At 41.4% G+C, this 26,458-nt stretch overlaps 1 protein-coding gene across 9 annotated transcripts in view; it reads right to left on the bottom strand.

The window, feature by feature from the left end:
- The window catches only part of ADHFE1 (alcohol dehydrogenase iron containing 1), a 42,999-nt gene extending 17,453 nt beyond the window's left edge, over positions 1–25,546 (bottom strand). For 2 of the 9 annotated variants that reach the window (XM_038579422.1, XM_038579425.1), the window contains exons 1-13: positions 25,435–25,546; positions 19,009–19,046; positions 17,178–17,224; positions 16,570–16,623; positions 16,234–16,388; positions 15,891–16,087; positions 14,267–14,344; positions 12,969–13,074; positions 9,494–9,646; positions 7,418–7,516; positions 3,306–3,384; positions 3,025–3,121; positions 288–445 (exon numbers count right to left, since the gene is read on the bottom strand). In XM_038579422.1, coding sequence (XP_038435350.1) covers positions 288–445; positions 3,025–3,121; positions 3,306–3,384; positions 7,418–7,516; positions 9,494–9,646; positions 12,969–13,074; positions 14,267–14,344; positions 15,891–16,087; positions 16,234–16,388; positions 16,570–16,623; positions 17,178–17,224; positions 19,009–19,046; positions 25,435–25,493 — 1,320 coding nt within the window. In that variant the 5' untranslated portion in view covers positions 25,494–25,546. Of the gene's footprint in view, positions 1–287; positions 446–3,024; positions 3,122–3,305; positions 3,385–7,417; positions 7,517–9,493; positions 9,647–12,968; positions 13,075–14,266; positions 14,345–15,890; positions 16,088–16,233; positions 16,389–16,569; positions 16,624–17,177; positions 17,225–19,008; positions 19,047–25,007; positions 25,223–25,434 lie in introns of those variants that run through there. The other 7 variants (XR_005381042.1, XR_005381041.1, XM_038579421.1 and 4 more) reach the window with 6 other exon arrangements.
- Between the last annotated feature and the right edge of the window lie 912 nt (positions 25,547–26,458).

Raw genomic sequence — 26,458 nt, 5'->3', positions numbered from 1 at the left:
AAATTTTGCCATACCTCAAGAAAAATGTGGTTGCTTTCACCTTGAATTTTTATAAGAGATCCTTTCAGTTACACCATAAAAGCTCCCAAAAGCCACAGTTTTATGGAAGAATATAAAGATGAGGGAGACTGGCCCCTTCCCTCAGAGGAAGACAAGCGCTGCTGTCTGGTGTGGAGGAGACCTGAAAGCTGCTGGAGGACCCCTAGGTTTTTCTCTCCCCAAGACACCCCAAATGGACCAAGCTTTGTGCTTCTCAGAAGGGAGAGAGGACGCACTGCATCTCTTACCTGGGGCAGAGTTCCCTTCACTAATGCTGGGATATCGGCCTTGGAGTAACCAATGGCAGCTAGGCCATCATCAACATCCAGATCGAATAAGAATTTCCGGAGTGTGTCTGCCAAAATAGGCCCAGCATCTGGGATCCTGGCAGTGCGGGTGTCAGCTCCTAGAAGACACAAAGTGCTGACTGTAGAGAGAGTCTGTATAATTCAGTCACAAGATAGATGAATATATAGCCTACCGCTGGTTCCCTACCACCAAGGACAAGGCTACTGCTGTGCCACCACATGGAGGCCAGCCCAGTGATCGACTCCGCAGTTCACAGATGGGCCAGGCTGGCCTGCAGAACCCCAGGATCCTCTGCAGAGAGAAGTTGGCTGGTGGGCGGGGGGCTAACTTGGCTCTCACATTTCCAATGGGCTGCTTGCCCCTGGTGTGGTGGGAAGAAGAGGAACTAAGCCAAGAAAAGAAGCACAGGGAGGAGACCAAAAAAGAAGGCTGGTGTTTGGATGAAGAGGAAGGAGTGTTTGTAGGAGAAAACACAGCTTATATAACTTTCAAGGCTTGGAATTTGCTGACATCTAGAGGTATAGGTGTTCGATGTCTTTCCTCACAGCAACGTCTTAGGAAAAGAAGACCAACCCTCTGCAACACCTTGTGAGGCAAGGACATATAGAGGTACAAAAGCTCCAGCACTGACTGCCCAAACAGAGGAAAAGTGACAAAAGTGGATTATGTGGCCAGGGAAGGAAATATTTCCTCTCTATAGCTATAAAACTTTTTATTTGGGGCTCTGTTGCCAAGGGGCAGGGTGGGTTCCTCTAAATAAACATTACAGAACCAGTCAGACAGAACTAAGAACATAAAGACTCTCAGAAAACAGTATTTCCTACGTAGGTAATAATGATGTTGGTGAAGGGGGAAGAAGATCGCCAAGGGTTGGAAATTTGTAAGGGCAAAATTTGGACATGATTAAAAATTAATCACAGAGACAGTCTGGAAGAGCTAGGGGTTCTGTCCTCAGGCAGGGTAGCAGTGACAGTTCCCAGAACCTTAGCACTCCAGCCCCACATCCATTTTAGTCAAACACATTCACTGCCAGGAAGTGAAGCACTTGACAGACAGATGTGGCATTAATTATTATTCAGAATGCTTCACGTTGAGTCTGCTTTCTCTGTATTGTTCAAAATGAGACTAGAATGTATAGTTTACCTCCATACTGAAGCACACTATTAGTCTTAACCTTTTTCTTCTACGACAGCAAGAACTGTTTTAGTAATCCAGGAAAATGTATAAATAGAACCAGATATGGGGCTAGTTGGGAGAGAGGGTGGATGGAAGGTAAACCGTGCATGACAAGACCAGTCTGTATTACATAGCGGCAGCTGAAATATGGATTAGGTGGAAAGGTGACACACGATACAAGGTTTATGAGGTTTTTATGTTCCTGGGATTGCTGCCATAAAACACACCATCAAAGCCTCTGTGTTTTCCTGTGAAGTGTTTTAGAAAAAAAGAAAGGATAGGGAAGAGAATAAATTGGTATAAAGCTAAGAAAATATAAGATTACATAGGAAATTGAAATATTTAATGGTTAAATATGGAATAACAACAACACTTCCTATGCAAGGAGGGTTCTTCTACTCTGAGTTTTGTCTATCAGAGGGGTTGCTTTCTCAGTGATGTTGTTGGTTGCCTGGAATTTTAACTTTGAGTTCTCTAAGACTTTCCCACTTACCATACATCCATCCTACTATTTGGGCTCCTTCCTACTTACATTGCATATTTACAAGGCATCTATCTGAGTCCCCAAAATGGCTGAAAAACACCCCCATCTAAAAGGCGAAAGGAACACAAGGTCCTTGGTAAGGTTCGCACCGTATTTCCAGCAGCCCAGGAAAATGAAACCCCTGCACTGCTTTTCTACCCTGCATGTCTCTCATTAGGATTCCCAGCACAGCACAGCACCTGGAACTCTGCGAAAGCACAAAATGTCAGTGTGAGAGAGAAGGGAGTCAAAGAAGTGTACGTAGGAGTCTGTGGTCATGCCTACCTTCCTGGAAATAACCTCTCCAACGGCTGGAGCTAGAAGAGCATAATGAAGTTTTATTTTTTGCTTTTCCCTTCCTACCCTAAACACAAGTAGGGGAATAAAATGTTTGGAAAGTTAATCAAATACTCAAAGTCTACTTAAAAGAGTTCTCGTCATAGAAAAATTACTGAAAAATTTTACTAGCCTGAATATAATTTTATTTCTTGTGAGATTCAAAGAGCACTGTAGGTGTCTTGTTATAAGACACTCTATTCTACAGAGTAGCCAAGAAAATTCTTCTTTTGGGATCTTTTTAATAAAGTTTCTAGTTGTTTAGATTTTCTATTACTGGGAATGCACAGTTACTTCCTGAATTAGATTCATTTTATCACCTTGATAGGAAAAACCATTCGCAACATTAACACTATGTAAAGAGTTTCATGTTCTTTGGGGATGAAAAGAAGAGAAATATTATCACTACAAATTTAACATCAGCAATATTTGGTTTCATTTTATTGTTAATGGACTATTGGAAGCAAAATTACAGAATTTTAATGATAGGTAGGACTTTAGGCAGGTGACTCGCATTTTATTACTAAACTACTTCAAAGCAACTTTGTGGGTATTATTATCCTTTATGGTTTATCTTCAGAAGCAACCCTATGAAATGCTCCACACATGCGGGTCACAGATTTATGAGTATTGGTTCATACCCAATATTTCTGCCGTTTCCAGGTGCCGTTCAGGAGACATTTGTGCTGTGAAGGTGAACACCGCTGGGGAGGTGAGTACCACAGAAAGGCCATGAGGCTGAAAAGAAACAAAATATGGTGACCAATGGTGCAAAGTTAGGTCTTTAACCTGCATATTCTAGGTATTAAATTACTTTACCCTATACTCCAAGCAATCAAGAATTGACAAATATATTTGATAAATACATTTATGGCAACTGCAAAGATATGAAATTTAATTAAAGAATTTATTATGATTTTACCACCAGTGGGTGATCCACATTATAATCCTTTGCTTTATATGTCTTCACTAAGCCTGAAATTGGGTAAGACATTCCATGGCTAGAAAAGAAAGAAAGTCCTTATGTTGACATATAGATATCAGAAATTCAAGTTAGCAAAACAAAGATAGTTTTATGGGAGAGTCCTTAACAGTCTTTTGAAAATATAATTATCTCACAAAGGGAGTTATACATTCTGTTTTCTTTGATACAACAATATATTATTATGCATCGGACATTTTGAGTAATCATTAACAAAACCTTTGAAATGTTCAAATTCAAATGCTTATAGGATTGTATGTCATTAAAAAGTGTTGCAGAAATTGCTTCACAAACACATTGATAACCTGATGATCTTGAAGAAATCAAGAATTTACTTTGAAATTTCTTTAATAAGCTTCAGGGCATGTGTTTTCTATTTTGCTCTGCACTTGCCTTGGCAGTGTGCTCTTCCTATACAAGCTGACAATGTGGGTGTGTTATGAGCCAAGATGTGCTGCATTAGAATGCAAGCTGGACCCTCCAGTGATCTGTCCCATCAATAACTGATACATCCTTTCAAATGTTACATACTAATAGAGTTGAATCATAAATGGTATTGTAGTTTGAAAGGTTGGTAAGAAAAGGCACCATAGTTTTTGTGGGATTCTTTTAATTTGTTTTTGAAAAAAAACTTTTTTTATGTTCTCTTGAATTCTTAGTGAACAAACAGGACTATATTATAGTTTATTAGTCATACCCAGAGATATATATTGTGAGAAGCTTATATATTTATTATTAAGATCTTGAAAATGAAATGCTTTACAATAGTATAATGGTCTGTAAATCTTTTAATGTGGATTATGTGGGCTTATTCAGCAAATGACTTACATTTTATAGGAAGACAAAGTATTCTGGGGAACTGCATGATTATTTATTTAAAAAAGGTATCCCTTGCCTACCAAATTTTGTGAGATGAAGCAGAAGCTACTGGTTCTCTGAAATGCTGGGATACTTAGGAAAGTGCTTTACCTTTCTTGGGTTTCACAGTATTTGGAAAATCATTGCTTAGTGTGTTTTCATGATGCGAAAGGGTTCATGTAGCTTTCAAAAGTAACTTTCTAATGATATCTAACAACTTAGTTTGATTTCTTTTAGGAGTTGTATATGTTCTTTGTAAAAATTAGAATGGTCCATAATCCTATTTCTTAAAGATAATCATTATAGGATATTTCTTCTAGTCTTTTGATGCATACCTTTAATTTATGATTGTATATACATAGTTTCAAACATTGCTTTTGCTATTTAATATTCTTTATAAATATTTTCCCATATCATTTCCTATTCTTCTAAAACATTTCTTTCAATAGCCTTATTTTATTCTCTGAGTACTGCGATTCAGTTATCCATTCCCAAACTGTTGGAAATTTAGGATGATTCCAAATTTTCAATTATACATACAACTTACGTGAATATTCTTAGAAAGAAATACTTTGATCATATGATGATGATTTCTTTAGGCTACATTGATAGAACTAAAATTAGTGGGCCCAAGGATATAAATAGTTTTCAAGCTCTGGATAGATTTTGTTCACTTGCTTTTAATTTATTTATTAATTTATTTTTTAAAGGATTTATTTATTTGAGAAAGAGAAAGAGAAAGAGAGAGAGAATATGAGTGGGATGGACAAAGGGAGAGGAAGAAAGAATCTCAAGTGGACTCCATGCTGAGACCAGAGCCCAATGCAGGGCTCAATCCCACAACCAGGAGATCACAACCTGAACTTAAACCAAAAGTTGGTGCTTAACCAGCCATGCCACCCAGGCACCCCATTCACTTGCTTTTTAGAATGGTGGTATCAATCTGTGCTCTCAGCAGCCAAGTTTTGGGGGTGACTTCACTGTACTCTCCATAGCAAAATCCTATTCTTTAATTCTCAGTGATTACTGGTATTCAATTTTAAGACATCATACCAGTAAAGTTCTGATCAAACAAGTCAATTCTGGGCTACTGACAAAGATTTTGATCCCTTTCTTTTTGTGAGATTAGGATAAAAATTCTTATATTTGAGGTTTCAAAAATCTATGACACATGGGGAGGATGTGGAAAAGTCAGAACCCTTAGCCACTGTTAATGTAAATGTAAAATGGTATAGCTGCTGTGGATAACAACAGTAGTTCCTCAAAATTTAAACATAGAGTTACCATTCCACTCCTACTGAGTATTCCTCACAAAAGCTTGTACACAAATCCTGCTCCAGGGAGGAAGCCTAAGACTGCTAAGAACGACAAACCACTCCTTGCTTGCTTTTCATGATTTTGCCTGGAGTAAGGGTTCCTGTTATGAAGTAAGAGTATTGGCTACCCTAATAGCCAACAAGTGGAAACAACCCAATGTCCATCTTCTGATAAACGGATAAATAAAATGTGGTATATCCATACAGTAGAATGTTACTTGGCAATAAAAAAGAATGACATATTGATGTGTGTATGAATGAACCATGAAAACATTATGCTAAATTAAAGGCACAAATGACCACATATTATATAATTCCATTTACATAAAATATCCACAGTAAATCTCCAGAGATAGAAAGTAGATTAGAGATTTATAAAGAACTTATTAAACTCAACAGCAAAGAAACAATTCAATCATGAAATGGGCAAAAGACACAAACAGAAATTTCACCAAAGAAGACATAGACATGGCCAACAAGCACATGAGAAAATGCTCCACATCACTTGCCATCAGGGAAATACAAATCAAAACAATGAGATACCACCTCACACCAGTGAGAATGGGGAAAATTAACAAGACAGGGAACAACAAATGTTGGAGAGGATGTGGAGAAAAGGGAACTCTCTTGCACTGTTGGTGGGAATGTGAACTGGTACAGCCACTCTGGAAAACTGTGTGGAGGTTCCTCAAAGAGTTAAAAATAGAACTACCCCACAACCCAGCAATTGCACTGCTGGGGATTTACCCCAAAGATACAGATGCAGTGAAATGGCAGGATACCTGCAGCCCAATGTTTATTATTATTTTTTTTTCAGCCCAATGTTTATAGCAGCAATGTCCACAGTAGCCAAAGTGTGGAAGGAGCCTCGGTGTCCATTGAAAGACAAATGGATAAAGAAGATGTGGTCTATATGTACAATGGAATATTACTCAGCCATTAGAAACGACAAATACCCACCATTTGCTTCAACGTGGATAGAACTGGAGGGTATTATGCTGAGTGAAGTAAGTTAATTGGAGAAAGACAAACATTACATGGTCTCATTCATTTGGGGAATATAAAAAATAGTGAAAGGGGATAGAGGGGAAAGGAGAGAAAATGAGTGGGAAATATCAGTGAGGGTGACAGAACATGAGAGACTCCTAACTCTGGGAAACGAATAAGGGGTGGTGAAAGGGGAGGTGGGTGGAGGGATGGGGTGACTGGGTGACGGACACGGAGGGGGGCACTTGACAGGATGAGCACTGGGTGTTATGCTATGTGTTGGCAAATCGAACTCCAATAAAAAAAATATACAAAAAAATAAACTTAATCTGCTGAGGGTTTTCACCATGAAAAAAAAAAGAAAAGAAAGTAGATTAGTAGTTGCTTAAGACTGGGGGTTATAGGAGGATTGATGGGTAACAGTGAAGGGGTATGGGATTTCTTCTCAGGTCAATCAAATGTTTGAAAATTGATTATGGTAATGGCTATACAAATCTATGAATATGCTAAAACCCACTGAATTATACATTTTAAATGGATAAATTTTATAGTATGTGAATTGTATCTCAATAAGGCTGTTACCAAAAAAAATCTATGAGGGTGCCTGGCTGGCTCAGTCGGTAGAGCATGTGACTCTTGGTCTCAGGGTCATGAGTCTGAACCCCACGTTAGGGGTAGAGTTTATTTAAAAAAACAACTTAAAAACAAATCTATGACCCAATAAATTACATTTGAATTAAGAAAATATTTCAGGACCCTAAGTTAAATTTCTTCTTATGGTATATTTAGATCTTACTACTTGTCCTAAGTTATAAACATTTTAAAAATGCTAATGCTTTTCTAAATAAAAGCAATAGCTTAGGTGAAGAAATAAAATCTCAAATTGCTCACCACAGATGAACGCCAGCATTTCCAAAGCCAATGCCAGCAAAAGCACTTGCCAAGTGCATATTAGACCTTGCTTCAAGATCATCAGGATTTCTGACAGCCCTGTGGATGATATGAATACTTACATCAACGTTGGCATTTCCTACTGAATAAAAAGCTGCCTTAGGGAAAGATCTGGGAAAAAAGAAATTCTACTCGGTAGAAAGAAAAATTAGGCAACTTATTCAAATGACATCTTGTCTTCTAAACGAAAACCGAAGGGAAACATATTTTCTCATCAATGGTTTTGGGCAAAGGCATAATAAATATGCTGTCAGGCTGCTCATGTGATAAAAGTGCCAGCGGAAGCAAAGCACTGACCCTTGGATTATGAGCTACTCTAGGAAAGTGCCCTGAGACTCATTCTTCTTCTTCATTTGTCAATGATCTTGACGGCAGCTGTGAATGGACTTCAAGTAAACATATACTCAGAATGCACAGAGCCCAGACTGGTTCTCTGAAATGAGTCCTGGTCACCTGGGGCTGCCTGCAGGCTAATCGTAGCCTGCCCTGCTGTTTTTCTTTCTGTGACACTGCCCCAAACAGAACCCTCTGGAGGCCTCTTTTAATATCTGTGGAAAGTTACATGTTATTTTAATATTTATCATTATGAAGTGGGATGTTATTGTAGGACAAGGCTTTGCCTGCTGTAGATGTCCCAATGCCACTTTGGAAAAGCAAATTCTCAAAGGCCCCTTGCAGATGCAGCTAAACCATCCTGCACACACTTGCTTAGAAATCCTGCTCCAGGGAGGAAGCCTAAGACTGCCAAGAACGACAAACCACTCCTTGCTTGCTTTTCACGATTTTGCCTGGAGTAAGGGTTCCTGTTATGAAGTAAGACTGCTACAGCCTTTTATCTCCTTTCATTTGGAATGGTTAGGCATCTGTGGCTCCTTTCCAAACCCAGTGCTAGTTTCTTATTCCTTGAATAACAAGATGAAAGAGAGCAGATGATGAGGCTTTAGCCTTCCCTGTTCTTTTTACCCACTCACCCTTCACTGTGCTTTGCCAAGCCTTCTGTCCTTGTCATGCACACTGGCTGACCATTATCTGGATCTGCATCTACCCAGTCAAACGCTACCCTGCTCCCTGATGGCTTCCAGAAACAGTTCTGTGTTCCTTTCCCCTGCTCTTACTATAAAATGTGGTCTGTGTTCCCTCTCTAGTACAGTTTCCAGCTCGGGGCCAGAGGAAACACTGCATTCACATCCAGGTCCAACCTGATGCGTTCTTTCCCTCCGTTACATGTTAAGTATAAAAGTGAGTCTGACTTTACATAGGTCTTAATGTCTCAGGGATTGGCTTTCATCTCTAAGTATAGCTCTTAGATATACTAAGTATATTTCTAAGTATATCTCTGCTCTCTTAGGAGCCAGTCATGGCTACATCATTCATAAATCTTTTGAAAGCTTTTAGAAAGCTTTTTATATCTCCTAACTCTATACATGTATCTCTTAAATTTAGTTCATGTTAGTTTGCTTACTTGGTTGACTCTGTGTGCCTTTGGACAGGGCCTGCATGAGCACAACCAACATCTGCCTCTCTGGGTCTCATTTCAGCTCTTGGGGTAGCCAAATCTCAAAGGACATCTTCCCTCACCTGAGCTCTCATTTCGAGGCTTTGATGAATAATCCTTCTATATGCAACTTTCAGAAATCAGGGGCTCATATTTTGTTCCTTTGCCTTTGCCTTTTCAGACTGAAGGATTCAGGTTTCATCTGTCCTCCTGTGCGTCCCTCCCCATCCTTTTCATCTTTCTGGAGCTTGCTGGACTCTGGTGCTCCTCTACACCCAGTGGTTGATCTTTTGATGAACAGACTTGCTCAGGATATTTCCGGATCTAGCATACTACATTTTATGTGAGGGTGGAATGTGGTTTTTCTGTTTTCTTTTTTTTTAAGATTTTATTTTTAAGTAATCTCAACACCAAATATGGGGCTCGTACTTACAACCCTGAGATCAAGATTTGCAAACTTTACTGACTGAGCCTACGAGGTGCCCCTTCTGTTCTGTTTCTGTCTCCTCTGGGCCACATACCTCTTTAGATACTTAGCGACGATCCGTAGTGCGTGGACTGCCCAAATATCGCTGATTGGGTTGCTGCCCTGATATGCTGGCCGAGTGATAGGATTTGAAGGGCAAGGGCTCCGCATGTGGTAGGGGAGGGCAGTGTAGGATTCCAGGGCATGGCTAACAGGAAATATTTGAAACACATAGATTGAAAGTACCTTTCTCTTTTTTGCCCTCCATTCAGATTACAAACTCTTTTGGACATGTTAGGTATTCATTCCATTGCAGATATGCTATGTAGCAGTGATAATCCCAGTACATCCCACCAGGTCAGACTTTGGCCTCCAACAGTCATTGCTTATTATAGAAATTAACACAGTGAAGTTTATACGAATAGCACTACAGTGTTTTTTGACCAGTATGTGTTACTGGATTACATATGACTCCTTTCTAGTGCAAATAAATCAAATAAATCTCTAGTGCAAATAAAAATTTTTACATATTTGAGTCATGAAGAAAAGCACTGAATCTAAAAAATGATTTCCTTGCTAATATATTTACCATTTTATACCTTGTACTGATCAAATATCATATTACTTAAGGAGGGTTGAAGTTACATTGTGCCTCCTATTGAGAGTATGGTGCAGGGGGTGAGAACACAGATGCTGGTGTCAGCTGTAAATCTTGCCACAAGACCTTCCTGCTGAGGGCTTGGGGTAAGTCACTACCTACCCTGTGACTCTAAAACAAGGCAAATAATAATATGTCTTCCTGGTGCTGCTGTGAAAATTAAATGAGGTGGTACATGTAAAGCACTTAAAATAATAACTTAGAATAGTCTGTTGTAAAACTTACAATTCACCATTATTATTAATTTTTACCCTGAAAAAAATTCAAATTTTTTTCTGACATGCCTTAAACTAAAGGTTGGCTATTTCAAGAACCAAGTTTCAGAGTTTCCTTCACCTGCTGGCCTGCCATCAATTCTAATAAAGAAAACACATAACCATCTAGATCAATGATGCTTTGGGAGCACACTATAACATGAACTGTTTTGGGCACGATAATTCAGTCTTAAAATGGAGAATTTCTTCTATACATGAGAAGCAGATAACAGCTTTTGAACAAACCGTTGAAAAAAATTTTAAGTAAAGTTGGTAGATGGATGCTGTGGCCTTATGGTTCTAAATCTGTGGAATCTGTGCAACAATGCAAGAATGAGGCATCCATGTCAGGAGAATGGGGTGGCAGTGAGTCCACTGAGGTGTAGTCAGACCCCTAACCTGCATGCATCTCAATTCTGAGATCAAGAGCAGATCTGTCTCTCAGGGTCAGACTCCCAGAGTTGAGCTCACAAAAACTGTATGTAGAACCTAGAAGTCTGATTATTGATTTATTGAGATTGATTGATTTATTGATATGACTGAGAAATACAAGGAAATGTACAACTGAGGGGCACAGACATCTAAGCCTTTTGATGGCATCTTTTCTCCCTAACATGAGGTCCTATGGATGCCAAGTGATGATCAGAAGGCCTATGGAGTCCGAATAGAGGGACCTGCCTATAAGCTGAATACATGGGTGTGTCCAGCTTCAGAACAGGCCACTTGGCCTCAAAGGCAGATTCCTCAGGCTAGGTGTTCTCTCCCTCAAACAGTACTCAGAAGGACAACTACCATCAATCTCCTTTCTTCTGGGACCACTCTCCCTTTGATTGACAGTGAAGTCTTTGGGCCTATGAGTCATTCACTTAAAGGTGACTGTTTTGGTTTATTATTTATTTAGTATGTAATTTCCAATCAGAGAGGGTAATCTTATTTCTATTATTTCCAAGTTATTAGGGATGACTCTTCAAAGTACTGACAATGTTAACCGGGGTGGAGTTGGATAAAATTTTCTCCGCTTTCTTGGCAAGCAACATAATGTAGTGAAAAAAGCAGACCATGGACTTGGGTAGATCTAGATGTGAATCCTGACTCTGCTACTTTCTGTTTGCATGAATTTTATTGGACAGATATCAACCAAATACCTATGATGTGAGAGTCACTGTGCCAAGGGGCAGGAATGGAGAAGTCAATAAGATGGTCCTCTCCTCATCAAACTCACAGTGCAGTGAAGGAAATAGACATGAGAAGTGGAAATGTCCTAGAAAGAATGTATAGGCCACACAATGGGGAAGAGCAAAGAGTGGATTGGCCAGTTGTACTTGAGAGGAGGAAAGGGGGAGAATCAGCAAAGAAGAAGAGTCATCAAGAAGAGAATGATCCAGTGGAACTGGAAGATGAATTCTCCAAACAGATAAAGAGCTAGCATTGGGAACATTCCAGGGCCAAAGAGACCTGGCCTTCAGGCATTAGGCATGGAAAACCACTGTAAGACTTGTCAGGTAGAGGTGTGTGTATGTGTGTGCGCATGTGTGTATATGTGTGATGATTATATTGCATTCTTAGAGCTTGTTGAGGCCAGTAGAGAGGACAGATGGAAGGATTATGGGATGGAAACAGAGAGACTGATGTGGAGACTACTGCAATTATGTAAGCAAGAGCTGGGCAGGTATGAACCAAGGTGGGAACAATGAGGGTCAAGAGGAGGGAGCAGACAGGAGAAATTCAAGCAGGACAAGTGGTAGGAAATACTGGTTATATGTGGGCATGACAAAGAAGTTCATAGTTAAGGGACTCAGGAGAAGCTGTGAGGTGGTAGGGTGGTGGTGGTGGTTAGAGAATTATCAGATTTCATCAAATTTAAGATGCCATGCATTATAAGACACACCATTAAAATAAAGGTAACACTGAGGAAGAAAACCATACTGTCATACCACAGATTTTAGGATGTGTTCTCAGTTCGGAGATGTTAGAATGTCAAAAAATGAACACATGCAAGTGGATGAAATAGGTAGTTTGGGACCTGCTCAGTGTGAAGTGTCTGTGGGTCTCTGTGAGGACACTGGAAGGAACAGCACTCAGGGATCCATCAGTACATGCAGCTGAGACCAATGGAGCATGCACTTTGACGCTGGGAAGTTACTAAACATCTCAAAGCCTGGTTTCTTTTTCATATGGCGCAGAGCTGTGGTGAAGCAGTGAGGTGTGTAATGTGCTGCCACGGTGAGCACAGTCCAACTCAGGAGATATTAGCTCCCTTTCCTGCCCTCTTCTATGCTGTGGCATCTCTGGCTATTCCCTGCTTCGTGTAGCCATAGAGGCAGGTGTTGTGGGTCTGCCCGCCAGCTCCAACTGCTCCTTTCGCTCTGTCCCTGTGGCAGCAGCTGTGGCTGGCATGGTCTATCCTGAACAGCGGGTCTGTGGCTCACCCAGGAACTCACCTAGTCATCAGCCTTTACACATTCCATGTTTTCATCTAGGAAAGTGGATAATGATGGCCAAAGCTGAGGATGTTGTGGAACACTAATCAATGAATGAAAGCAAGTGCTTTTAGCAAGAAAATACTGTCCATAGACTTAGGTACTGGAAAAGCCCCTCCAGATGACCCCAGTACCTACCAAAGCACATCGAAGCCACTGTTGGCAACCACCCGGTCAGGCATGTGCAGGGTATGCAGAGGATCGATGAGTCCCAGTGTTGGTTTGATGGCTCGCGAAGCAATGCCTAAGACAGGGATTTTCAATAGAGGCTATAGGTATGGACACCATTAAAAAAATTAAATTATTTTAGGATTTATTAACAATTATTAATAATTTATTAACAATTTATTAACAATTTATTCTTAAAAATTAAAAATATGAGATGAGATTCATTCTCATGATGGGAGGCAGCAAGAAGAGTGGAAAGAGATCTGGAGTCAGAAATCTAGGTTTTTCAGTGGATATGAAGCTCCTTCTGGTTTGAAAGAGCCAAGTGTGCACATCTCTTCCCAGCTCTGGTTTGAATGATGTCACAAGCTATGGTGGGAGTATCTATATCAAAGAAATTGGCTAGTACTACAAGTTGGGGCTTATTTACTGATTAAATTCCAGAGAGCTGGTTTACTAGCACACTACTGGTTTGGGTCCTGGTTCTGCAACTTTCTATGTATCTTTGGGCAAGTCACTTAGTCTCTCTGAGTTCTCTGTTTAGATTAGATCATAACAATATAGGGCTTCTATCTCTCATAGCTGATAAAAGGATCATATTAGAAAATATTACATAAAAGTCTCTGAAAAACTATAAGGTAGAACTCAAGTATTGGCTACTATTATCTTTAATAATGTCGAAGGATAATGTAGTTTAATTTTAAAAAGAAAAGTTACTATAAATATGCCCTCGAATATCAATTTATTATGCTACAAAGGGCTGGGACCTTTGGATATTTCTGGAATTATGGGAATGCTTAATATTTCGATTGGGGTAGTAGTTACACGGGTTTATCTATTTGTCAAAATTCATCAAACCAACACTTAAAATGTATGCATTTTAATATATAAAAATTGTATCTCAATGAAACTGATTTAAAGTGTTGAAAAAAAATGTTGAAAAGATGTCCAGGAAAGGGAATAACCATTCACTACTGACATACAGGTACTAACTTGGGCAGAGAAATGGCCAATGAAGATTATGGCATTTCAGTATGCTTTTGTAGGTAACTGTCTAATAATCTTCAAAGAGAAGTTAAATTCTCTTTGAAGTTTATTAGACAATTTCATATTTTTATATGTATTGAAAAAAAAAGTGTGTATGCATACATACCCTTTCCTTAAATCTTTAAGTCCCTGATTTTTAAATATTAGGATTAAAGAAAAGAAGGTGGGGTTGAAAGGTAGGAGAGAGAATTAAACACAATTTTTATAGGCACAGTTCTTACCAGTTTTTACTTTCAAGGGTTCATAGTCAAAGATGGCAACTCCTGTAGTTTCACTCCCAGTTCCTGAGGTAGTTGGGACTTGAAAAAAATAATATTTAAATAAAGCATCTAAATAAGGGTCAGTGGAGATATTTAATTCAGCCTTAGGAAGCAAGGACCAAAGTTAGAGAAGGAAGCTTTGATGCCCCTATTGCTCACCAGATGTGTGTATCTATATTAATACACATGTATGCTTCACATGTGTCAGAGTCGTGTTAACATGCATGCATAATGGTATGCCTGTCAGCATTAACATGCATATTTAATGTGTATATGTGACGGCACTGTCTGCATTAATACACACACGTTTCACATGCATGGTGTCCATGTCTGCATGACATGTAGGCATGTCTAACAAATATGTGCACTTTGATGAGTATGTGTGATATCTGTACCTGCATGAACACATATGTATGATGTCAGTGCCTGTGCCAACATGTATATGGGAATGACATGTATGTATGGTGTGTATGTTTAACATGCATGTGTAATGTCTGTTTCTGGGTCAACAGCGAGGAACTCTGGGAACTCTAGCACCAGGACTTAAGCAGCTGCAGCTGGGTATTCAAACACAGGCTGCTTGGCATCTCGGTTAGAAAACTCATATTTGCCTTCTCTAAAAGACATCTTTATTCCCTCTTGGCAGCAAGCACAGTAACGTTCTGCCTTCGCTGGGCTCCGTGGTTTTGTAGTTCTGTCAAGTTTCTAAACTTTACTAATCACCCCTCTGTGTGATGCTGACACAGTTTCACCAGAGGGTTCCATTTGCCAGACATCAATTATGTTGCTCCCTGCTGATTTCTCATTCACGTCAAAGCAGTTCATCTGCCTTCAACTTACTCCTATACCATCACAAGGCCCATTCACAGTGGGGGCTTATGGGGGGAGAAGAGAGAGGACAAAACTTTAGACAGATATTGTCCAGTTACCAGTTAGTGCATTTTAACTATAAAACTTTAAACAGTACTATGCTAACAGCCATAAAATAGGAGGGAAGAAAAGACCAAAAGATTCCAAGGTCTGCGTGGACAGATAAGCTATTTTGCTTTGGATTTGCGTATCTGTCCCCAGGGCAGCCAAAGAGCAGATGTTGCCCAGAGTGATGCAGCCATGCTGGCCACATGTCCCAGAGCAGAGACAAAGCCCCAGGTCAGCTGAAGAGCCATTGTGTGGAAGAAAGGGTTGAGTCAACATCAGAAAAATAATAGCCAATGTTCCCCTTATACTCCACAGTGGTTGGCAAAATGGGACAAAGCAGAGAGGGGTTTAGAAGACAAACCTGCCATTAGAGGGATATGATAATATGCGAACGATAACCTTCCCTCCTCCTTTACAAAGTGATTTCCTAGCATAAATCTGCAAACTTTCCTACCACTGACCCAAACTGCCTCCCTCTGTGCAATAATGAAAATCAGGATTTTAAACATAAGTGAACTGCAATCTATTCTGCTCTCTCAACAATGTACTATGCTGACATGAAGAAATCAGAAAGCTTCAGAAATGTATACCCTATAATTTCTTGCTTTCATTTTTCCTAAGGTCTTTTGCCAACTGCAAAATAAGACAGACAAACAACAGTCTTTACCTGCAATCAGAGGCTTAAGAGGCACAGACACAGGCTTTCCTTTCCCAATGGGGGCATTGACATAATCTAGGAAATCAGAGTGAGGGCTGGATGCATACAGATTAGCAGCTTTACAGGTGTCCATGGTGGAGCCACCACCAACAGCAACGTAGGCATCAAAAGCTCTCTTTTTGACAAACTCAATAGCTTCCATGAAACTTGGAGAAGGGAAAATAAAACCCATTATGTCATATTTTTTCAGGAATAAATTGCCACATAATTAAACAAGGCATGGAGCAAGTTTTAGGCAACAGTGATACATGTTGGCTTCTACAGAAAGTAAATAACAACAATAAAATAATACCTTCTATCAGTTGGTTCCACCCTCACATTATTGTAAACCTTAAAATTTATGCCATTCTTCACTAAGGAATCCATAACCATTTGTACAGGAGGGAGTTGGGAGAGGTTCTTGTCTGTCATCAAACAAACATTTTTAGCACCCATGTTTTGTAGGTCCTAAACAACAAAAATAATTTCTAATTAGGTTTAATTGACTGAGAACCATAATAGACTCTCTCTGGCAGACTTAACACTGTACATTTTTAAAAACAAAGGACTCAATTGTTGTCAATTTGCACTTGTTTTAAAAGATATGTAACATTTATAGTGGAAGATTGTGGAAATTTTAAATACTTGCCATTCCTACTTCCTTTGTAACTCCGGCTCCATATCTAATATTTGAAACGGCCATCTGGAAAAAAAAAAAAAATAAAGATTTAGGTGTAGGGTGTGTTTCATTTCTAAAAACCTATCAATGAAATGAATGTTTTTTTTATTGTATAGAGAATAAAGTAGATATTTCTTTGCATGGTCTTCATTTTAATTTATGACTCCTGAATTAGGAGGACACAAGAGATTTAAACAAATTATTATATAATAACAGTGTGATAAAAATTCGTAAGAATTCATTGCTCTTTTATCCTTGGTTCAAAAGATTACTTGGACCTCTTTTGGGATTGTTTTAATTGCAAAACTAAAGAAGATGTAACATACAACACATATAAGTTGGAGAATTTGTATAACTGGGAATTTGTCCTATTTTGACGGTTGAACAAAAGTCAGTATTCTAGCCATTACTCATGTTATCAGAAGATAACCCTAACAAGGTACTTTGCTATATAGAGTGATCAAATAATAAGATTAGGGAACACCAATTAATAGATTTCAAATGAGATAATAATGCATTAGCAAAATAGTATTTTTTCAAGTCATTCATAAAAGAAAGAATGGATTGATTATATCTACCTCAAAGGCATAATCTGTTGTTTTCCCAGAAGGTGGAAATCCAGGAGCTAGGAATATAGAAATTTGTATCAGAGTAAGCCTCAAAAACAAGGGAAAAATATTATTTGGTAGTAAATTGGTATTTCAGCAGTGAACATAAGCATTTCCCTTAAAGAGCCTTACCTAAAAAGAAAAGAAAAAGCCTTACCTAAAATATATTTTCCAGTTTCATTGTTGCCTGTCAAATTTTGAAATTAAAACCTATATTTTAAGAGAATGTAGTGCTAACCTGATGCTGATTGTCTGAAAATGAAGCCATTTAAAATATTTTCTTCATTGAAATTGAAGTCTAAAAATCCTCTAGAAAAAACAAACCCTCTAGACTCTGGAGTTGGATTACTGTTGGAGAACAACCATTAGTAAATTCATTAATTAGAGTCTTGCTTACAGTTCTTATAACAACTGTGATCAGTTGTTTGCATTAAATTTTTTTCCATGGAGGAAAAAATTATCACAGTAAGATATTTATATTTTTCAAGCTAAAGCCTGCAAAAACTTAGTTTTCTTTGTGAAATTTAATAAAATTTTGTACAAACGATATTTCTTTGTAATGTATCAGGTTCTAGTTACGGCAAAAATGATTTCCTGTTGTATTGGAACAAGTAGTTCCACTTGCATCACTCCTGGTCAGTGAGATTGAAAAAAAAATCTACAGCAACAATTTCCACTACCATTTTTTTATTTTTAAAGAACAAGTGACCACAACTAGACAATAGTCTACTTTTGGCTTTCTAAGGGCAAGGGTATCCTTAATGAAAATTCAAATTTCTTTGATTCTTATCAACTTTAAAGGAATATTCTATTCTTGCTACTGAAGTTTAGGAAAAGACATAAATTGAATACTAGAAAATAGTGAGATTATCTTCCTTTAAATTATTAATTGTATTCTCCCAAACAGGAGACTACTAATTCTTTGTTGAGATCAACTAAGAATTGGAAAGAACCAGCTGAAGACAAAATTCTGCATATGTTCATGAGGACCTAAAAGGCTGAGCATGCTTTCATCTAGTAGACAGTCAGTAATGACGGGAGGTCCCTTGGCTTGTCCTAAATGGTGAGCCACACCAGTGGCAGGAAAAAGTCTTCAGTCACTCTATCTGTTCTGCTCCCCAACAGGCTTCTCTAGGGTTCTGCTTAGTTTCCTGTACGGGCAGGCCCGGCCCTCTCGTTTCCATTCTCACTGTGCTGTTTAGATTTGACCTTTCCTTCTAAGGGGTGAAATCAGTTTTTGTGTCAGTAATTCATGTGACATTCTGAGGACACATTGAAGCTACAATGAGCTTCCTGCTGCTCTTCGGACAATGGAGTTGGGAAGGATTAAGACGTTTGTGGGAACTGCAAACTTGTCATTATTTTAATTACTATGAAATAGAATGTTAGTTTTTTTAACTGATACAAGTTTTTTTCTTCTAGGAGCGTCTGGTTTGTTCTTTAGCCATTTTCTTTCCTGAGATGTATCAAAACCTCCCAAAGATTTCATCTTGATTAATTCTGTTTAACTCAGACTACCTTAAAATCATATCTGTGCCACCAATTTTAGCTTTGGCAAATAATTCTATTTGAAATAGAAAAACATAGCATTAAATATATACTTGAGCCAAGCATATAATCAGTAGCATACGTTCAGCTACCATCATATAATCAGAACTACCTATTACCAGTTGCAAGTGAAAAGGCAACCATTTCAACTTTCCTCTCACATCCCTTGATTTATCCTTTGCCCAAGTATTATGAGTGCCAATGGAGGGATTGGAAATTTTGGCCACCTTAAAAACACAAAATGTATTATTACCTTGGGAGTAAGTATGAGAATGAGTTGGGCACTGGCATCTAGGGAAAAGGAAAAAAAGTTAACCCGGAAAACCAAAAGATAGGAGGCTTTAATGTAATCACATTGCATTCTAGTCTTGAGATGCAATCAAAGCAGTAGCTGCTGGCAAACGCTACATGGGAAAACCCAGAAATCATCGTGGACAAAAATCCACTCTGAGTCTTTCCAGGGTCGCAGGGTCATTCCTCCAGGAGTCATTCAATTGTTCAGGGCTTGATAAATGCCTGCGGGAAGCTGAGAGAAGCCCTCTGGGGATACAAAGTAGTTTGAGGTGGGGTCTCAGTGCTCCTATGAGGTCCCAGCTCTTTTCCCAGGTTAGGAGCTTTGACCAAAGTGACCCAAGGTTAATTACTCAATGCACCTGCCTTCCCCTTCCCCTCCACCCAGGGAACTTGTGTTTTCCCATTTTCTTGAGCCTGACTCTGGCCCGGGCCTCTGAGAAGCCCTCGGTGGGCCTGCAGGCCTCGCTGGTGCCCACCTGGGCCCTCCATCCTTTCTCCGCCGGCCCCGCGCCCCCACCCCGGGCTCCTCCACCTGCTGCTCCCCTGCTCGCTCCCCAGGGGCCTGAAGTGCGCCCAGGCCCGTCACTCTCCCCTCCGCAATCCCTCACGCCTCCGCGGTTCCCAGTCCCTTCTCCACCCTTGGCTCGGGCCCCCGCGCAGTCCCGCTCCCTGCCGTTCGCGGGGCGCTCCAACCTCGCAGCGGGGCTTTAGGTTTCTGTTTCCTGCCAGATGACCTGGTCCCAGAGGGGTCCCCGTAGATACGTGAGGCCGTAACTGCCCCGTCCTCCATCTCCCACCCCTCCCCACCCCCCTTCAAATCTGGAGCGAGAACATCTGAGGGGCAGAGTGGAGAAGGAAGCGAAGTGTTGAACTGCAGGGTGGTCGCGACCTCCAAAACCGACGAGGCGAAGCGGACGTGAACGCTACCGCGAGTCGAGGCTGCCACCTGCTGGACACGCCTGAGGACGCCACGTGCGGAGCGTCCCGGAGCGCCCCGGCCGGCCTGAGCCAGTCTCAGGTGGCTGCAGGGCAAACAGCAGGCAAGGCCAAGTCCTTCGCAGGTGGGCTTTCTTTGGAGAATTTTCCCTGCTTTGCACCCTCCAAGGACCAGAAAGCGGAGGCAAAGGGATGAAAACATCCAGTCTCAGAACTTTCCAGTACCTCGGGCTGTGGGAACACAGGCTTTCTACACCCTTCCCCTCTTCTTTTTATTTTATATTTTAAGGTTCTGAGGCCGCCTCAACTAATCATTTCTACTTCTTACTTGTGGTTTGAATCCCATCCTCTTTTGCCTCCTTAGTACTTCTATCTGTCCTGTGTTCCCTGGTATTCCCCCTCACTCAATCTTTGTCGTATTTAAGAGTTTGATGCTTCAAAGCCTCAACCTCTTGTCCCCTCTGGCTTGCTCACCCTCTCTGGGTCTCCTCCCCTGGCCTAGGTCTGGTGGCTCTATTTTCTTGCCTCCCACGCATTGCTTGGTCCCCTGAAATCTGGCTGTTGTCTCAGCAGTCCCAGCTTTCTTGCTGTATCCTTATTCTCAGACCCACCCCCCCACCAAGCACCTTATTCTCCTAGCAATGAACACTGTGGGCCACCCCCTCCTTAGGTGGGTGAAATGCTTTCCTCGTTTTCCAGGACTCCCTACTCTCCTGGGTTTCTTCTAATTATTCTTTCTCCAGCTCCTTTTCCACTCCACTCATTCCTTAAATGTTGGGTTCTATCCTGGGCTCACCCCTCACCCTTTATAGCAAACCACCTGTCAAGACCCCCCCCCCCCCCCCCCCCCCCCCCAGTATTTCTATACCCAAATCCATCCACTTCTCTTGGGTCCTCTGCCAATCTCTGGTTTCAGTGTCATCTCTCATCTGGATAATGACAGTGTTCCTAACAAGCTTCTCTTGGTTCTACCATTGCCACACAGTGGTCAGGGGCTTATTTCCAATGATGCTTCACTTCCCCCTCCCATGGCTCTTTGGATAAAGTTCAGATCTGGCCCTGCCTCACCAGCCCAGCTAATCTCTCTAGCCTGGTCCCTCGTCTTGCTCCATCTCTGGAGTTCTGGGAAAATTTGTTCTTTTCCTTGAATGGGCTACATATTCTCTTTTGTGCCTCCAGAACTTTATCCTTGTTATTTCCTCTGCCAGGAACATGTTTCCTCCTCTTCTTCTGCGTAATTTGTGTCCTTTCCCCCTGGGCAAGCCTGGAGGCCCCAGGCAGGCACTCTCCCTCTGTGGTCTGTACCATGCCTCCCTCCCCATTAGAACCATTATCACACTGTATTATTGGTATTGTTGTGTGTCTTTTCCTGCCAAGACACAGAACATGAACTGTGGTAGGGAGAACAGATTGTGGGCTCCCCCACCTTCTTAGGATAGCCGGAAACCACTGATGGGGCTTTTCTACACCTCCTGAGAAGCAGAAGAAACCAGGGTTAGAGCAAGGCTCTCATCTCCCCACCCTCTGGCTCTGGCCTGATGATTCTGGCCTTCCTCTGGGTATCACTGGCCAAGATAAACTGGCCAAGCTTTCAACCAAGGTCAGCCCCTCTCCTGTCCACTAAATCTTAGCCTGCTTCATTTAGCTGACTATACCTGCTCTAATTTCTCTTTTCCAGTTCTCTCTGGGACCCCATCCAACTGACCTTTGGGCTATGACTCCACTAACAGCTTACCAGGTCACTAATGCCCTTCACCTTGCTAATAAACCACTCAGTTCTCAGTTCAGTCCTCATCTTGCCCAACCTGTCAGCGGCATCCTATTCACTCCCTTCTCTCTGGAAACACTTTCTTCCCTTGCCTTCCAGGCTGCTCCTGGCCTAGTTTCTTTTCATGCTATTTACTCTGAATGCTGGAGAGTCCCAGGGTTCGGCCTGTGGATCCTTCTCTTTTCTTTCCACTCTCCCTCCCTGAGTGACCTCACCGTGTCACATGGCCTTGAAGGCCTTCCATGCTGATGGTTTCCACTGCCATCGTTCTGGTTTAGATGTCTTGCTTGAACTTCAGATTCAGTTGCTACTTGACGTCTCCACTCAATGTCTATTAAGTATTTCATATTTTCCCTGCCGAAGACTCAGCTCCTGGTCTTCCCTTAAAGCCTCTTCCCTACCCCAGTTTAATGGCAACTTCATCCTTCCAGTTGTTTAGGACAAAAAACCTCAGGCTCATCCTTGGCCACCTACCCACCCCCTCCTGCCCGGCCCTCAACATCTCTGACCTCATGTTGCCCTCACTCACTCTGTTCCATTCACCATGTTCTGAAACCATTCTTGTGTTCTCCGCCTTCAAGTACCTCCCCAGAGAGCCACATGGCTCAGTCCTTCCTTCCACTGGTCTTCCAGTAACAGTTGCCTTCTCAGTGTGGTTGGCTGAGACCCTGAGGATATTCAGGTCTTAATACCTGGAACCTGCAAATGTTATAAAGCTAAAGGAATTCTATAGATGTGATTAAAGACTTTGAGATGGAAAGATTATCCTGGATTATTTGGGTGGACCAAAAATGTAATCAGCAGCAGCCTTATAAGAGAGAGACGGAAGGAGATTTGACATAAAGAAGGTTGACGTGACCACTGAAGCAAGTTGCTACATTGCTGGCTGTGACAATGCAGAAAGGAGCTATGATCCATGGTTGCAAAAAAGGGCAGCTCTAGAAGCTGGAAAGAGGAAGGTAATGGATTCTCTTCTAGAGCCTCTGAATGGAGTGTTGCCTTTTTACACCTTGATTTTGGTCCAGTAAAACGAATTTTGGGAAAAATTGGAGTTAGAGTTTCAGAACTCTAACAGAATAAATGTATGTTGTTTTAAGCTACCAAGTTCATGATAATTTGTTACAGCAGCAATAACAAACTAATAGGTCTTCTCTGGCTATCTTCTCTAAAATTGCACCCTCTCCTCCAACAACCCATCCTCCTTTACTTTCTTTTTAATACCTATCAACATGTAATATGCTCTACATTTTACTAGCTTATTGTCTACCCCATCTGCCCCACCTTCACACTTAGCACCAGGTATGTTTTGTTTCTTGCTGTACCCCAGGGATGAGAACACTGCAAATCTGCAGTGAATGTGGAGTCCTTCCTTCCTGGCCATGTTCCTGTTCTTTAATACTGGCTCCTTTTCCTCCATTCAGAGTGCAAATCATTTGCAAATCCAAGTGCCTAAGGAGGCTGGTAGATAATGTAAATGAGAGATCAGAGCTGCTGGCAGTCTGTGTAGCTCTTGTGCAGAATGAGTGGTGGGCTGTATGCCAGGGTGTCTCAGGAAGCTGAAATGCTTGCCGTGTTCAAAGAAGGCAGCCACCACTTCACTTCAGCCCCGGCAGACTTTCCAGATGAAATGTGGGCCCAATGATGCCATTTCCCAATTTTCCAAGATTTTTATCTGAAATTTCCAACTTTCTAAATGCATAACCTATTAAAAAAATAAGCTCCATTTTGCCATTCCTGCTTTAACACTGCTGCTCTTGGGGACCTCATTCTCTTCTTTGCAGTTTCCAAAGACATCTGCTTCCACACCTAGTTTCAATTGTCCGCTATACACGTGACTGAGTTCCAATTCACTTCTGAGCTCTAGAAAAATATAATCAATTACCTGTTGATGGTCTTCTTCACCTGGATATACCTGAGACATGTCCAATTTGAAGTTCCTAAGGTAAGTTATCTTCCTCCTAAAGCTAACCCTCTCATAGTCCCTATCTTGGTAACTGGGCCTAATGTTTACCTGAAACCTTACCCAGAAACTCCAACCTTTCTTTCCATCTCACTAATCAGATAGAAAATCCTGATTTTAACGAACTCTTCAATATTTCTCATATCTACACCTTGTACCAGCTGCTTCTCCTTGGTACCTGAAGCCATCATCTTTTAGCTGGAGCATTACAATTACTTCTAGTCTTTCCTCTCCACTGTACACTGCCACCAGAAAGCTCTAACATAATTCTAATCATGCCACCCTCGTCATTCAACCATTCCAAAACCACGTTCTACAGGACACTGGTTCCAAGGGATATGAATGCTGTTGCTAGATAAAAAACTTTATGATAACACAGATTTAGAACAGAGTTTTTAAAAAGGTTTTTTTTTTTTTTTTTTTTACCTTGTAGGACTTTTCAGAGCCTTTCATGTGCTAATTATCCTGACTCCACAAAAGCACTAGGCTTTTGAGCAGTTACACATTTATTTAGCCATGGACACATTTAGCTTTTTTTCCATGAGGCATCACAAAGTATTAGTGTTTCACAGTGAGAGCTATTGCTTCCATAGCTTTCCATCATCTATAGGACATAATTCAAATTCTTCAGCATAGGACTAAGAACGGGACTGTAAAGCTAGAATATCTGGGTTCAAATTATGACTGTGTCATTTGCTTAGCTGTGTGACACTGGACAAATTCCTTTTTTTCATGATTTTATTACTTTTTAAAATCTGTAATATGAAGATAATAATACAATATGGCATAGGGTTGTTGTAAGGATTACAGGACATGTAAAGTATGTAGGGCAGTACCTGGCACATAGTAAGTGCCTAAGGAGTGCTATATTCTTGTTCAGGGTCTGTCTTCTCCATCTTCACCTCCTATGAAGGTAAGTCTGGATTTAATTACTTTTAGATCCTGGAACTACATCTCTTGCCAACAGTGCTGCTCTTCCCAGTCACCAGAAATTCTTCTCTAGTCCCCCTTCTTTCACCTTATCTCTACTTGGTAGCTCAAAATTTTACATGTTTTCCCAGGCTGACTTGGGCATTCGCACATTCCACAAGTATTTACCAGGTGGCTACTATACACCTTGCATTGCTAGAGGGGGAGTCAGATATGTAATAACGTTTAATACCCTGACTCCTTGCACATGCCAGGGCGGCGAAGCTCCTGGTGATTTCTCACATCTGTCTTTCTCCTCTGCACTCCCTGTCCCCTGCGTTCCCCACAGGCCCATTTCACAAACCCTGTCCCCTCATCCAACTACCTGCTAGACTTTAAACTGCTCCAGAGTCTTTCACCTTTGTATCCCCAGCACCTAGAATAGTTTTTGGCACAAAACATACACCCAGTACAAATGTGTTGATGGGGTACGTGAATCTGTCTCGGTCACTGCCCTGCAATGGCTGTCACTGCACGGGACAGGCAGGCACCGTCCTCTCCCGGCCTTATATCCTTAACGGTAAATAAGCCGGGTACCACCGCCTCGGTGCTCTGCGCGTGGTTGGGGCACGCCGCTACCACCCGACCCACCTGACCACGGCTCCGACGTGGAGCGGGCACGCGCAACGCTCTCCCCTTCCCCAAGGTAGGACACGTGGGGCCCGGGCGGGTCGCACCCAGCGGGGCTGCGCGGGCCCGGCGGCATCCTCCGGTCCCCCGCCCGCCCCCCGGCCCGCCGGCCCCGCACTCACGCTGCTCGCTGCAGTAGCCTCAGCAAGTGCGCGGCCCGGGCGCGGGCGGCCGCAGCCATGGCTGCGCAGTCTTCCTTCCAGGAGCCGCCCCTCCGCCCCCGCCGCCGGCCAATCCCGGCGCCGCCCTCCCGCCCCCGCCCACTCGGCCGAGCCTGCCCACCCCCTCTGCTGACTCTCCGGCCCCGGCGGTAGCCTTCTTTGAATCAGGACCATTTTCCCACGAGTCAAAATCTCATCCACCTCTGAAATTGCCGTAAAGGTAACTGCTCTGTAGGATCTTTGGTACTTCCTTAAGTCTCTCTACTTAAACGCCTTTATTTCACATGTTGGGTATAGGGCAAAGGGAGAGAAATGAGGGCTTTTCCCACTGATTCCTTTAAAATGCTACTTTGCCTTCCTATTTTCCAAATAAGTTATTAAGACATTGCATGTAAGCTGTTTTAATAATAAATAAGGACCTTGCAAAAAGCCCAGGGATTATTTTATACAGGGCCAGGGCTGTGTGCAACTGCTAAATCAAAAGTCTAAAACAAACAAAAAAAAAAACCCAGAAAACTCCCAAAACAGTAACAACGAAACACCCTGGGCAGTTGAGAACTTAAAATGTGTTAAGTGCTCTAGAATAGCTTTTGGTGAAGTTAAGGTACCGTTAAATGGTTTCATCAGTAGTCACCAACTTTTCATGATCACACTATACGGCTTAGCAGGGTCAAGTGTTCCACCTCACAGTGGGAGAGCTGATCAATGATGGCAAAGTTCAACTTCAACTTAATCACAAATTATCCTAACATAGTATCAATTTAACATCTGTGTTTATAGTAATATATGTAATTTGAATTAATCTTTTCTTCTATGGCAATTTCTAAAGACGACATAAAAGTGAGGCAACACTGAAAAAGGACAAAGTGAACTCCCAATTTAAATTTCCTATCAACTACAAGACCGAAAAAAACAGAGTGGCTCATGAGTCTCCCCTGGATTCTAGATGTACTATGAATCCTTTTCAGTAGGTACTGATTTACTA

Source organism: Canis lupus, chromosome 29 (assembly GCF_011100685.1).
Source record: "Canis lupus familiaris isolate Mischka breed German Shepherd chromosome 29, alternate assembly UU_Cfam_GSD_1.0, whole genome shotgun sequence".
Lineage (NCBI taxonomy): Eukaryota > Metazoa > Chordata > Mammalia > Carnivora > Canidae > Canis > Canis lupus.
This window is presented reverse-complemented; position numbering and strand designations above follow the sequence as displayed.